At 37.8% G+C, this 14,000-nt stretch overlaps 1 protein-coding gene across 1 annotated transcript; it reads right to left on the reverse strand.

The window, feature by feature from the left end:
- Positions 1-322: 322 nt before the first annotated feature.
- LOC146318783 (cyclic nucleotide-gated cation channel-like) lies at positions 323-9,953 on the reverse strand. Its single transcript, XM_084730259.1, has 7 exons — positions 9,787-9,953; positions 7,006-7,114; positions 6,800-6,910; positions 5,414-5,590; positions 3,635-3,742; positions 3,398-3,504; positions 323-2,016 (listed from the first exon to the last, which is right to left on the reverse strand). The coding sequence occupies exons 2-7, from the start codon at positions 7,104-7,106 to the stop codon at positions 557-559; spliced, it is 2,064 nt and encodes a 687-aa protein (XP_084586385.1). The 5' UTR covers positions 7,107-7,114; positions 9,787-9,953; the 3' UTR covers positions 323-556.
- Between the last annotated feature and the right edge of the window lie 4,047 nt (positions 9,954-14,000).

The following is a 14,000-nucleotide window of genomic DNA, read 5'->3' on the forward strand; positions in this document are numbered from 1 at the left end:
TGCTCTGCAACTGAGCACAAGATGTTTACAAAAACTAGATCAACCAACAATTTTCAGTGCTTTTCAGTCTGAATTGTGAAAAGAGACATTTAAATCTCATTGCAGGTTTGTAATGTACTGTCTTTGTTGTTGTTGCTGTTTGCTTTTTTTAGCTGGATGTGGAAAGTAACTTTTAAGCCACAATTTAAAGGAACAGTTCATCCCAAAAATCAAAAGTACCGATGTCTGCTTTCTCTCCAGTATAATGGAACTAGCAGAACCTGGGTTGATTTAGCAATCAACTGTCTCTTTAAACACACATTCAACTCACTGGTTTTTGCATAGACAAGAACTCAAAGACTGTATGGACATTGTAGTGTTGTCCACTTTCTTTTCATGTTTATTGACATGCAGACATCTCTTTACACTCAGCTAAACTGATAAAAACATTCTCACAGTGGTTAAGAAAAGGGTGTCATGGATTTTTCTATGAAGAGCCTGAATCTGAGTGTTTCAGGAGATATGGATCTAAAATCTCCTTAGTGATGGTTAAGTTTTGATGTGCTCTTTTTGTCCTCTATTTGCACATTTTTCGACGTGGAGACCCATCTGTGCGGACAAGAGTCCCGGGGTGTGTTTCATTGACTGTCTCTCCCTCTGTGTCCACGTCTTCAATTGCGGCTGCACCGCAGTCCGTTTGATTCAGCTGCCGCTCCAGCAGAGTGATCCGCTGCTTCAGCCGCTGCTGAGTGTGTGTGTATTCACTGAGCAGACGGGCAAAGCGAGTCTGAAGGGTATCCAGGGAGGACTCCAGCCTCTCCACCTTCTCCTCTGTGTCCTCTTTCTGCAGCCCGCCACTCTCCGCGTTCTCGTCTAGCAGACCCTCCTTCATCAGGATCTCCCGGCCCCGCTCCTCCAGCACAGTCTTAGCATTTGGATACTCGGTAACTGCCTCCATCAAGTCATCTTTGGAGAGGCAGAAGAGATCAGAGTAGCCCAAGCTGCGGATATTGGCCGTCCGCCGATTTCCCATTTTGCTCCCTTTTATGTTCAGAATGCTGATTTCCCCGAAGCAGCTGCCGGCGGTGAGGAGAGCATACTGTGTGACCCCATCATCAGCTACTACTGCCAGCTTCCCCTCTTTAATGATGTACATCTCCTTCCCTATGTCCCCCTTCCTGCAGATGTAGTCCCCTGGACTGAACACCTGTGGGCGAAGTTTGAGCACTAGCTCCACCAGCAGTCCGGCTTCACAGTCTTGAAAAATACGAACTTTCTTCAGGGTCTCCAGATGGACATTGATTGCAATCTCAGCACGCAGTTTGTTTGGCAGGTTCTTGAGCACCTCCTGTTCATCGACCGCCTTCTTGTTGGTCCAGAGGTAGTCAAACCACTTGATGACACGTGTCTCCAGCTCTCTGCTGACTTTGCGGAAGTGCATGTAGTGTTTGATGGCATCGATCCGAGCTTGAAACTCAGCACGCGTGGCATTCATGTTGGCAATCATAGAGCCAACGTTTCCCACAATTGTAGCAAAGATCAGCACCCCAACGAGAAAGTCGAAGACCACAAATAGGTACTCTTCATCTCGCACGGGTGCAGGCATCTCTCCGATAGTGGTCAGAGTGAGTGTAGACCAGTACAGACAGTAGACATAACTCCGAGTTAGGGAGGCATACTCAGGTCTGCTGTTGTTTGGGAACACCCAGGTGTCTGAGCCCAGTCCTAAAGACTTCGATATAGCGTAATAGATGCAAGCGTTCCAGTGAATGATGACCAGGATGTAGAGCACCAGGTTGCCAATACGGAAGATGTTGGGATAGTTGGTGCGTGTCTCGGTGCGGTCAAAGAACTCAAACATGCGCGGGAAGCGCAGCAGACGGTTAAACCTGAGTTGTGGTGTGTGGATGCCAGTGGAGATGTATGCCAGGTCAGTCGGCAGCATTGATAACACGTCCAGCTTGAACTGTAATGTTCGGACATAGCTGTCTCTGAGCTTGGCGTGGTCCTTCACCAGCAGACCTTGTTCCAGAAACCCTGAGACAAGGAACATGGGGCACAAAGTCAGCTGAACAGTAAGTCAGGTAAGTCAGTAAGGTAAACACAGGTTTTACCAATGATATGAATTAAGGTTCTGCCCATCAGGTCAAACAGAGTCAGGGTGCTGATTGGCTCAGTAGAAAGACTCTGCTGCACTAAATGCAACAGGACCTTAATTATTATCATTGATAACACCTGTGGTTACTCTACTGTTTCATATAAATATGGCTGCCATGACAAAAGTCTATTGTGGAATGATGCTGAACTGTGGATGAGAAAACTTAAAGCTATGCTGATCAAAGGCTTTATACCAACAAAAGATCCAATTCTGATGTTTAATGTGAGTGGTGTCAGACCAACAGAGAATCATCTCTTGACTGCAGTTCCTCTCAGCTCTAAGGAGCATTTTAGCATCTTTCAGCTCATTGTTTTGAGTTTCTGTCATGCATTTGTACTGTTTGGTGCTCTCGTTAACTCTGTTTCCAGCAGTAAAGAACAGTGTTTAAACCCACTCTGTGGGTCCAGTGCCACAGAACAGACAGACAAAGATAGCAGCTAGCTGGTGAACAAAAACAAATGATTAAAGCAATAAAAGCAAGCAAGCAAAAACCACATTATAAAAACAATAAAACAAGCTGAAATAAATTTGATGGATGGATGGATCTGACTCTGGGAACAGCCAGTAGTCCAGAGTCAGCCAACCTGAAAGGCCTCTGAGGTTTGTCCTGGGTCAGAATCTCTGATAAATATTTGGACCTATCTGTCAGTGATTTATGGACAACCATTAGACATTTGAGGGACTGGTAGCCAATGTAGTGATCTAAGAACTGGAGTAATATGCTAAGCTTTTTTGGTGCTTGTTAAATCCCAGCAGCAGTATTCTGGATCAGCTGGACCTGTCTGATTGCTGTCTTTAACAGAGACAAAAACAGCCAAGAGGAGACTGAATATTAGACTAAAAATTGCCATACACAACTCTATTCTGTTCTCAAATGAACGCTGATGATGCTCTGTGTCTGTTCGACACACTTTCAAGATGATTACATACATAGTGTTGTGTTTACAGCTCGTTCTCCTCCCCCCAGAATAAAAAGTTAATTAAGTAATTAATTAATTGGCTTTACACATTTTTGTCTTCTCATAGTTTGTGTTTGCTCACAAATACTGTTGGTCATAAGGTAAAGGGCCCAAATGACTCAGAAGTGACAGAAAGTGACAGAAATAATTTCCAGCAGGACCATCATACTTTCACACAAATAAAAACGTATTAAATAATTTGAAAGATAATTAGCTTTGAATAATAATATAAAAATATAGCACCTTGGCACCTCTCTGGTGTAATACAGCTAAATTGTGTCTGTATTTTAAAATAGGTTACCTGTGCGAAGTCGGACGCACGTGTCCATTAGGTACACGGTGTCTGAGATGTAGTCTAACACCAGCCAGCAGATGTAATTGCCCACCTGTAACTTGTCAAAGCATGCCCTGCGAATATGAGAAGAGTTATGATTTACTGCTCCTGTCGAACAAGTGGACAGTACACCCATTCACTACATCCATCACCCGTCTCTGGAGGCTGCATGGCCCCAACAGATAATCACTGTGGTGTTATTACCTCGCTACAACAAGGAACCAGTTGTAGAGCACTGCCATGGAGATAACGAATAACCAGCGGTAGTAGGCGTTATCGGATGGGGACACCACAAAAAAATTCCACTTTCTCCTGAAAGCATGAAGAGATTGCAAGTGATACAGTCAGACACAACTGAGGTTCATGTCTCTGTAAAGTATCATTGCGAAAATACACAGGAAGATATAAAGCAATACAACAGATCTGCAATAAATACTATTATTTTTAACAACTGAGAATTTAACTTTTTGTTTTTGTGTGTGTTAACTCATCTATGTGGTCATTTGTAAGGCTTTGTGATATTGTATTATATTTGAAAGGTGTTTCTAATATTTCTTTTCCTTATATAGTGAAACAAAAACATTAGAAATGTATTTTAAAATCACAAACAAAAGCTACATAAACTACAGCATTAAAACTATCACAGAGTTTAGCCAACACCCCTGAGTGCTGAACTGTCCCTCGTTCCTCCAAACCTTTATTTAAACAGTTCATGCCAATGACCTGATGACCACACTCTGTTGTGTCCTGTGGGCAAAATGAAGCCACATGTTACTGCTCTGTATGGAAGTATGGAAACTCATTTTCATCAGTGTGATTAAATAAGGATCCTGGAAATCATTATAATGAGGAACTTTAATGACTTGAAGTCATTATTTTGATAAAGTTTATTACTATTTTGAGATACCAGCTCATTGTTTTGAAGGGGAAAATGTAACACGCCAATTTCCTGAAAATTGTTTTTCAGGAACAAGCTAGTGAGTGAGTGATGACGCTTACTTTGCAAATGCTCAGTGGAATTCCCCCTCTTTTTAAAGAAAAAAAAATTTTTTAAAGTATGTAAGCTACATTCTGGATGTGCAGTATTTTTCTTCTGCTGTCTAAAGTTACATCAGTTTTTTATCTCCAGGTTGTTGGTTAAATATTAAAATGAGCAAACAATGCTAATGTAGGTGTTACTGATTAGCATACAAGGTTTTATCATGAGTTCGAGGATGGGGGCAACTGAAACAACGTGTCACAACTGTCCCCGACCTTGTCTGTGCTGACATACTTTTCCTGTTAAAAAATAAACATATTTAACTAAATTTAAATGTAAAAATGACTTATAGTTAAATAAATAATTAAAATCTAGTTACCATAAGATCAGCTGTTCAGTCTACTGCAAAAACAGACAAAGAGTTTTGCTTTGAATGTATACAATGCCCGACATCTAAAAGATCAGGAAAAAAACAGAAAAACTAGAGAAAAAAAAAAGAAATCTTAAGTATCATTACAACAGTAATGTGATTACAAATGCCCTCACCAAGGGACACTCTGACTTCTTGCCTTAAACTTAATATTGTAGTCTTGTCCTTATAAATGAAAACATATCAATTGTATTATTAATTAGTGTCTATATATGTGTTTCCTATATCAAAAAATGACAACTGTATTTTGACGATTATGTCTCAAATGCCCCTGGTCTCCTCTACTAAGTCATTTTATGATGCCATCGTATTCTTTTGAGATGGTAACTCATTATTTTGAGATACTTATTTTTTCAGATACTGACCTCTTATATTTGTGGAAATGGGTTTCCATACAGAAGTGGTGCCCCCTGAGCCCTTAAAAGTCTGTCTTAGTGGTATCAGTTTAAAAATTATTTACGTCTTATAAAGGTAGTTTTATTACAGAACTGTTGTACTGGATTGCATTATATCGAAGGCATATACAGCAACGTATATAAAGGTGCACAGTAACGGTTCAGGCAGGCAGGAATACCTAAAGATCCCTTTGGCATTGTTGCCACTGGCATCTGGTTGCGTGTTGCTGATGCGGCTGGGGGCCATTCTCAACTCAGGGCCACGAAAGCGCTCCAAGAAGGAGTCTGGCCGCTCCTCCTCCTCCAGCAGACTCCTGTGTGCCCATTCCCTCAGTCTCACCACCAGGCTCACCAGTCTGACACACACAATAAACACACAAGTTCTTTAACAATGAAACGTCATGTCTGAATCAGAGCTTGAATTAAAATTATGGTCATTTAGTTTGGGAACACCTAATAACATTAACATCAAAGAACTTCATCAGAACATATGAAAACAAAACCATGACGGTTACAGACAACAGGCACACACATTCACACATAATAACTCAGAACCTTGTTAGAAACATGAAATGGATGGTTGTTACTGTCTGACACCATCAGACAGAGGACAGGCAAACACTACTCCTGCAGTGCAAACACGACTACGACTGTCCGTGTCTCTCTCTTAAAACCAGACTGTGGAACAAGTTAAAGGGTGATGATGGAAAAGTCACTTACAACCAGAGTGACCGGATCCCTTCAAATCAAACGTGGGGCAAAGAGTATGTTTGTGTGGGACAATGTGGGACATGTTATCTATATACTTAGAATAAAAAATAATTAACACCTCCATTATGTCCCTTAACTCATAACATCTCAATGCTTTCCTCTGGTTGATTCAGTAGCACTGTACTATGTCACCTCACATCATAACCTCTGTCCTGCAGTGGTTTGACTGCAAAACTACAGCCAATCAAACATGTGGGACGTCATCTCAATATGTGGGATGCAGGAAAAGTGATAAAAATGCTAAAAATACATAAAGTGGGACACCAGTTCAACTTGCTTACAGCTTGTCTTTCCCCCCATCAATACACTAGAGTGTTTTGATGTTATGCCTTGTGACACTGTAACATGATGCATGATGTGTTGCAGTGATTCACTTTGTGTTGTGTTTTAATCCCTGTCAGCTAGATAGCAGTGTTGTTATCTATAATTTTTAACTCTGATTTTATGCATATGGAGGTGGGTATTTTATACTATGACAGAAAATAAATGGTAAAAAAAAAAACAGTATTATATCACAATACTATATTACAATATATATAATTATAATAACATCTGCATCAAGATACATATCATGTCACTACCCTCTTGCTGTTTCAACTAATAACCAACATTCTGGTCACTGGGGTCTTTGTGAGCATGAATATGTACTTTTAACTGTCATGTGACCTTAAAAAGACTTGAGTGGAACAACTACTGTGTCTGAACAAACAGTTATAGGCTGACTATGATCAGTGTATAAAGGCTCTGTGAAGCAGGCTGATGTGTTGATGTGATGTAGGTCGTCGTAGCTTCACCTTGAGATAGCTCCGTTCCTATGAAAAGAGTTTCTGGAGTTGCCTCCGTGAGGGTCGAGGGCAGCAACTCTTTGCAGCTCTGAGGATGTGTCATCGCAGACAGACGGCACCCTGGGAGAAAAATAAAACCCGCAGATGTTTTGGTTCTCTCAAGCAACCCTCTGAGACAAACGCATGCCAACACATGATTTAATAGTTGTTGTCACCTGCTCACAATACTCTCGGTTCTCTCGATCTCCTCCTCCAGGGTGGTCTTCACCGACAGATTGTGTGGCGAACGGTCTCTCTCTGGCGCCTGGCCGGTCATCTTCAGTTCTGCAGATGTGGGCAAACACTCATATTACAGCCATGTGCAGCCATGTCTTATTCAACAAAATAGCAATACAACACTTTTGTTTTTGCTCCCATTTTCCATGAGCTAAAGCAAAGAAATCTTCAACTTCTTGCACAGGTGTGTTGGTCTGATCACAAGAAAAGGACACTCTAAAACGTGCAGTTTTATCTTGAAAAAATACTTTTTTAGGTACCCAACTATGGCTTTTTTCACATAGGGCCACAGAAAAAAAAAATTCCCAGGGGGGCAAAGTCATGGCCTGACCTAGTCCGCCTTTGATTGGCTTACCATGATATTCTTACCCTAACCTTTCCTAAACAACCCAACCAATGAAGGCAATGAATACTAGTCAATCAGAGGCAGAGCAGGATGGGTTATGACTTTGCCCTCCTGGGGAAAAAAATAGGTATCTGTAGCCCCACCCAGGTTAAAAAAAAAGTATACTACAACATATTAGAAATATAATTTACGAAGGTTATTATAAGTATATGTCTCCTTTTGTTTAATTTAAGGTATATTGTAAGTGTAGTTTTAAAAGTGTACTTCAAAATAGAGGTCACAAATTCAACTTCAATGTACTAAAGATAATTATACTATTTTTGAAAACCATAATATTTTCACATCCTTTATAATACACTATTAGTATTATTTAAGTGTGCTTTAATTTTTACTTCATTAGATGTATATTTAGGTATTCTTATGAAAAGTGTTCTTCAATATAAGTTTACTTTAAGCTGTTTTTTAGTGTACTTTAAAAAATAGCACAAACCTTAATTTCATTTATCAAGCATATATATTAGTGCATACACAACCAAATACTTAAAGGTTACTAAGTAGTTTGAGTAGTTCCACTTTAGAACATTAAAGTATACTAAATGCACTTAAAATTTTGCTTCTCTACAATTTAATTACAACTTAAATATACTTAACAGAGAATAAGTTTTTCCAAAATAGAAAGCTTGACTGAAAGTACACTCAAGCATGCTCAAGTTTAATATGTGTAGTATTTATTTATTTGCTTGACCAGTCCAAGACACACCTGTGCAGTAATCATGCTGTTTAATCAGCATCTCTGTATACCAAACCTGTCAAGGCAGTGGATTTTAACAAATTTGAGAGAAATAAACCTTTTGTGCACATAGAAGGATTCTTAGACCTTTTACCTATACTCATGAAAATGGGAGCAACAACATAAGTGTTTGATGACTGGGAGTGTTGAACGTGTTTTCAGTTTCCTGTAGTGACAGTGTGGCAGCAGAGAAAGTGTTTATACTTTACAGGGAGTGTTTATGGTGCGTATGACAGATTATAGTCAGGGGACGGGGGGTGGGGGGACGACTGGGACCGTCTGCCACAGTCCCTTACCTGGCCTGTCACACAGCAGCTGGTTGCTGTGGTGACTGAGACAACTACAAGAGAAACTCAGCGGCATGATCCTGATGCAAATACAGTTCAGACGTGGTGGAAGTTCACATAATACCCGTTTCCAGCCACAAAGAAACAGCACCCACCCTTAAAACGACTTGCACCCTCTGCAGCGCAGACAGATGACGAGGTGTTTAGGTGACTGTTACCATTGTGCGACTAATTGGTGGATCATTAACGAAAACACACACACAGTTGGCCTGAAGCTCTGCGGCTCAGTGAGCCAATCAGCTGCTCTCCCTCAGGAGCCACATCACTTAGGAGACCACTGAAAGCAAAGTGCAAGTGGGTTCACTACAGCGGCAGCAAAAACTGAGAAATCAACGTCAAATAGACAGTATTACTTTTAGTGTGGACTGAAAAGTTTGTTTGTTTTTTTAAAATAATAATGATAATAATTTCTGGGGGGAAAAAAATCCAATTGCTTTGTAGAAAGTTTCCTAAAAAGAACATTGTGATTTGGTACTAATTATAAGACTAATTCCAACAAACTAACTAAGCGTAACCAAGAGATTGGTCTGCAGGCAAAGAATTCAAAAGAACAGAGAATAAATTTGCTAATAATTAAAGAAATTAATTAATATTTACTTGGGTTTAAATTGAGCTCAGTTTTGCATTCCTTTTTTCCCGATAATTAGTGCTGATTACATAATCTCTGAGAAATAGCTGTAACTAATAGAAAGATCAGATCTGTAAATAAAGCTTACTTTTTTAAAAAGAAAAAAAACAATCTTAGGTTACATGATAATGAGAAATGTTCCCCACAGTTGCATATGAATTTTATATTATATAAATTATTATATTATTATAATGTTTTTAAAATGTTATCTCTACTGCTATTTTGCTGTTACCATGTTACATTAATTAACTTTTATTGTACACCACTTTGATCAACTTTGTTTGTTTTTAAATGCACTTTATAAATTCACTTGATTTGATTTGAAATAAAAATGATGAATAAATATTTTCTTTATTCCACACATTAGAAGATACAGCTATTTGTTTCACTAGCAGTACACAGTGCTGTAAATATCAAATAAAAGTCCTTCTTTTTTACTTAAACATTAATAATATTGCTCTACTAAAAAGGTCATTATTTGTCATTCATTTGTTTTCTTAACAAATTTGGATTATAATTATTAGAATTATCATAACTGTATTTGGCAAGAAAAAAGGAAAATAAAATGATGGAAAAAATAAATCAGTTGACACACGTCTTTACTCTTACCTTTAGTTTCCTTCACTTATTCCAATAAAATCCTTATGGTGACTTCACACAGACACACCCAGAGCAGCTCTTTCCCAGCCAATCCATCCTCACAGTGTGCCCACAGCGGATGTTACGAGAGGAAAAATCAAACTGCATCCAACACTCTGAAAAAGCACACATCACAAGTCCCACTCTTGCAACATTTTCTGTGTGAGCGTCCTCCTGAAGTGTGCTCCCCTCCTTCCCCTCAGGAGCAGCAACACGTGGTCCAGCTGATGCTCAGAAGGACCCAGCACATACAGGAGGCAGGCGGGATGGGAGATGCAGGGCGGGGAAATATTTGAATGGTTAAGGGCCCAGATGTCAGCTTTGGACTGAGGGGTCTTCTGGGAAAACCTCTCAGCATGACTGCATGTCTCTTATAGTGGAGAAACGGCACAAAGAAAGCAGACAGTTTATTTAATATTCAGCTTTCTGGTAACGCTTTATATTAAGGTGCTTGTAATAAAGAGATCATTGTAAAGGATTTATTACCCTTATCAAGTCACTGTTCTCAGTTTAGATCCGGTCGCAGCAACAGGCACAATTTACTGTCAGTTAGTGCATAATAAAAATAATTTTACCAAAGCAATAGAAAAAACCTTTACTAAAAACCTTAGTAAAGTTAATTATGACATAATAGGAGAGTTAGTTAAACTCAGTAAATGTGTTTATAATGCTATTATAAACAATTATGTGTAAGTCACTTATTAACATTTTTAAGGAGTCTATAAACCGTTTAAGTGCTTATAAATGTCTTATAATTTAACAAACATTTTTATATTGCTAACACATAGAGTCTTATAAGCATCTTATAAGTACTTATAAGGGCCTTATTACCTATTAACTCACGCTTATGACAAGGACCTAAGCAGGTGCATAGTCAACCGCTAATAAATGCTAACAAATGCACAATTAAGTATACATTCTTAATTATCTTATCCTAGCAATAAAAAAAAGATTATTTAGGGTTTATCAAAGACATTACCAGTAATTTAGTTAAAGTTGATAAATGTTTGTGATTCTATTACAAACAATTATAAGAAACTCATAAGACCTTAATTAACAGTCTCCAAGGAGTCTGTTTCTTATAAATGCTTATAAATATCTATAATAATATGACAATAAATGTGTTTATAATGCTATTGTTAACACTGACATACTTTTGTTAACACATAGAAATGTTAAATATAAATATCTTATAAAGACTTATAAGAGCTTTATAACCTATTACCTAATGGTCTGATGCATATTCCAAAGACTTTAACAGGTGTATAGTCAAATGCTAATAAATTCTAATAAATACATTATAAAGTGTGTATTAATCTTAATAAAGTAACAAAAAAGTTTCATAAACATTTAACAGCAACATAAAAGGGAAGTTCATTTAGTTCTATAAGTGTATTTGTAATGATATTATAAACAATTATAAGAAACTCATAAGGCTTGAGCAATTTCTAATAACTGCTTATAAATGCCTTAGAATCAAACAATATACATGTTTTTGATGCTATTGTTAGCACTTTTATAGTGTTATCAACACATAATGATGTTAACAAGCATCTTATAAGGACTTAAGAGCCTTATTACCTATTAACACTTATTACAAGGACCATAATACAAAGTGTTTTGCCAAACTTTCTTTAAAATCATATATTGATAGTGTTGTATATACATGTTATATTAAATGTATTGATAATTTCATGCCCGTATGTTTTATGTTTGGCTGTTTATGTGAAATTTTCTCAAAAACAATACAACATGCAACAAACACAGGCCTCTTTTTCTGTAGGACAAGTACTTTTTGTTTTGATACTTAAAGATCATTTAGTTGAAAATACTTATCATTTATCAGTGCATTTTTACTCAAGTATGATTTTGAATGCAACAGTTTTACATGTAATGGAGTATTTTTACATTGTTGTATTGGTACTTTTACTTAACTAAAAGATCTGAATATGTCTTTCACAAACTGGTGGCTTGATATTTTGTGTAACATAAGACTATTCACATTATATTTCCTTAATAGTAATTAATTCTATAGCCCTGGACTTCATTAGGAGAATTTTTTTTCTTCAAGGTTATTATTTCCTGTTTGGATATGAGACTTGGACTTCTTGTTGATCGATCTTCCACTCCCTCTCCTCTCCATTTAAACTCGATTACATATTTGAATCAAATTTTGATGTTATAATGGTCCTAGGTGTTTGACGCTGTCTTTATAAAGCCAAACTCTCTGTCAAACACCACACAGTCACACTCCCTGATGCAAATGGAGCTTGAAAATCCAGATGATGAAGGCCACAGGAGACAGCTTCCTCATCATCCAGCTCTGTGACAGCCTCAGCTTTAATCAGATTCTTGGAAAATGGGAGGACTGGAGACTTACTGAGCCTTCAGGGAGAGGAGCTCAGAGGACTTTACATATACTGAGATCCAGGCCAGTGAACAGTAAACTACAATCTGCCACCACTATCCCCTGTTGCACTACAAGATCGTTGATGAACTGTAAAGGAAATCCTGTCTATTAACAAGAGACAAGTTAGCATATCAAATGTGTCAAATAAATGTGTCAAATGTAAATCTATTATTATTATTATGGAAACATTAAGATTACAACTGAGATTATCCATAGAATACCTGGTCAATTTAATTAATTATTACTTTATAACTTGTTTGTAACATGTTTACAGTCGATTTTAAATGATTAATCTCAGTCCCAGTGCATTTCCTCTTAGGCGGATTTGACAGTCATGCATTAAAAATCAGCAGGGGGAGGGAACAAACAACAATAAATATATATGTATTTTATGAGGTGCTGTTTAAAACGGACTGTTTTACGATGAAAAAGAGGGAAGAACATAAAAGCACGAGGGCAGCAACACAAACAGAAAGTGAGATAAGAGAAAGGAGAAGTAGACAGCAGTAAAAAGAAAATGAGCTAAAAGCTCAGATCATAAAAATGTTAAAGGAGTTAACGTTTGCTCTTTTTCTCCAGCAGGTTGTTCTTCTTCTACACTCTCATTGGTCTAATGAAGAAGACTCTGTGCCTGTTGGTTTTCAACTTTTACATCGACTAGTCTTAAATTAAGAGTCTGACATTTATTATTCGCTTTCTCGCCAAAAGTTAGATGAGAAGATTGATACCACTCTCCTGTCTGCACACTAAAGCTGAAGCTACAACCAGCAGCCTGTTAGCTTAGCTTAGCATAAAGACTGGAAACACACAGCTACACTCCACTGGTTGCCTAGCAGCCTCGTAGTGACAATTTCTATGCTTTGGTTTTCATATATAATGATAAAACATGTTAATCAGATTGTTAATCTAGATGCCAGGAGTCTAATGTTTAGTTTGGACAGAGCCAGACTAACTGTTCCCCCCTATTTGCAGTTGTTATGCTAAGCTAAGCTAACTAGTTACTACAATTTTTAAAATTCAGGGTGATATATTGGCAGAATATGGCTGGAATTGAATATAATATTCACAGGTGTGTTTTATTAGTGTATAATCACCTGAAAATAAGAACTCTTGAGTTTTTTTTTTTTAGAATTAGTTGTTTATAATTACAGAGGGTTACATGCTAAGAAGGAGAAGGTGAGACTTACAGTCTGCAAGGTCACTGCTAGATGCCACTGAATCCTACATACTGGTCATTTAAATCAGTGGTTCTCAAAGTGAGTTCTGGGGACCCCCAGGGGGTCATTGTGTGGGTTTCAGGGGGTCCACCAGAAAAAAAAAATGTAATAATTTATTTTGCCTGTAATTTCATCCTTAAATGAAACAATGACAGAAGGTGTGACTATGACTATTTTGTCATAGGTTTCATAGTCTTTCTATAATAAAATATCTAAAAGCAAAATTCTTTTCGGACGGGGGTCCGTGGTCTAATTTGTGTGAGTTTACGGGTCCTCCATAAGAAAATGTTTGAGAACCACTGGTTTAAGTTAGTGAGTTCAACTGGCCTTTTAAAAATACATGTACACTCAGTTACCAGTTAATTATTACACCTAGTTAAAATGAATGCAGTGGTGTTAGTCAATCGCAGCACATTTGATTGACAGGGTACTCTATTATTTTGTCCATCCCATTTGTTATCATTGAGGGTAGGCTGAATATCAGAAACATTTTGAACAAATATAACCATTATAATCCTCATGGAGGTAGGATTTATTATAGTACTTTTGTGCATAAG

Source organism: Lutjanus erythropterus, chromosome 11 (genome assembly GCF_056507025.1).
Source record: "Lutjanus erythropterus isolate fLutEry1 chromosome 11, fLutEry1.hap2, whole genome shotgun sequence".
In the NCBI taxonomy this organism is placed as follows: Eukaryota; Metazoa; Chordata; class Actinopteri; order Lutjaniformes; family Lutjanidae; genus Lutjanus; species Lutjanus erythropterus.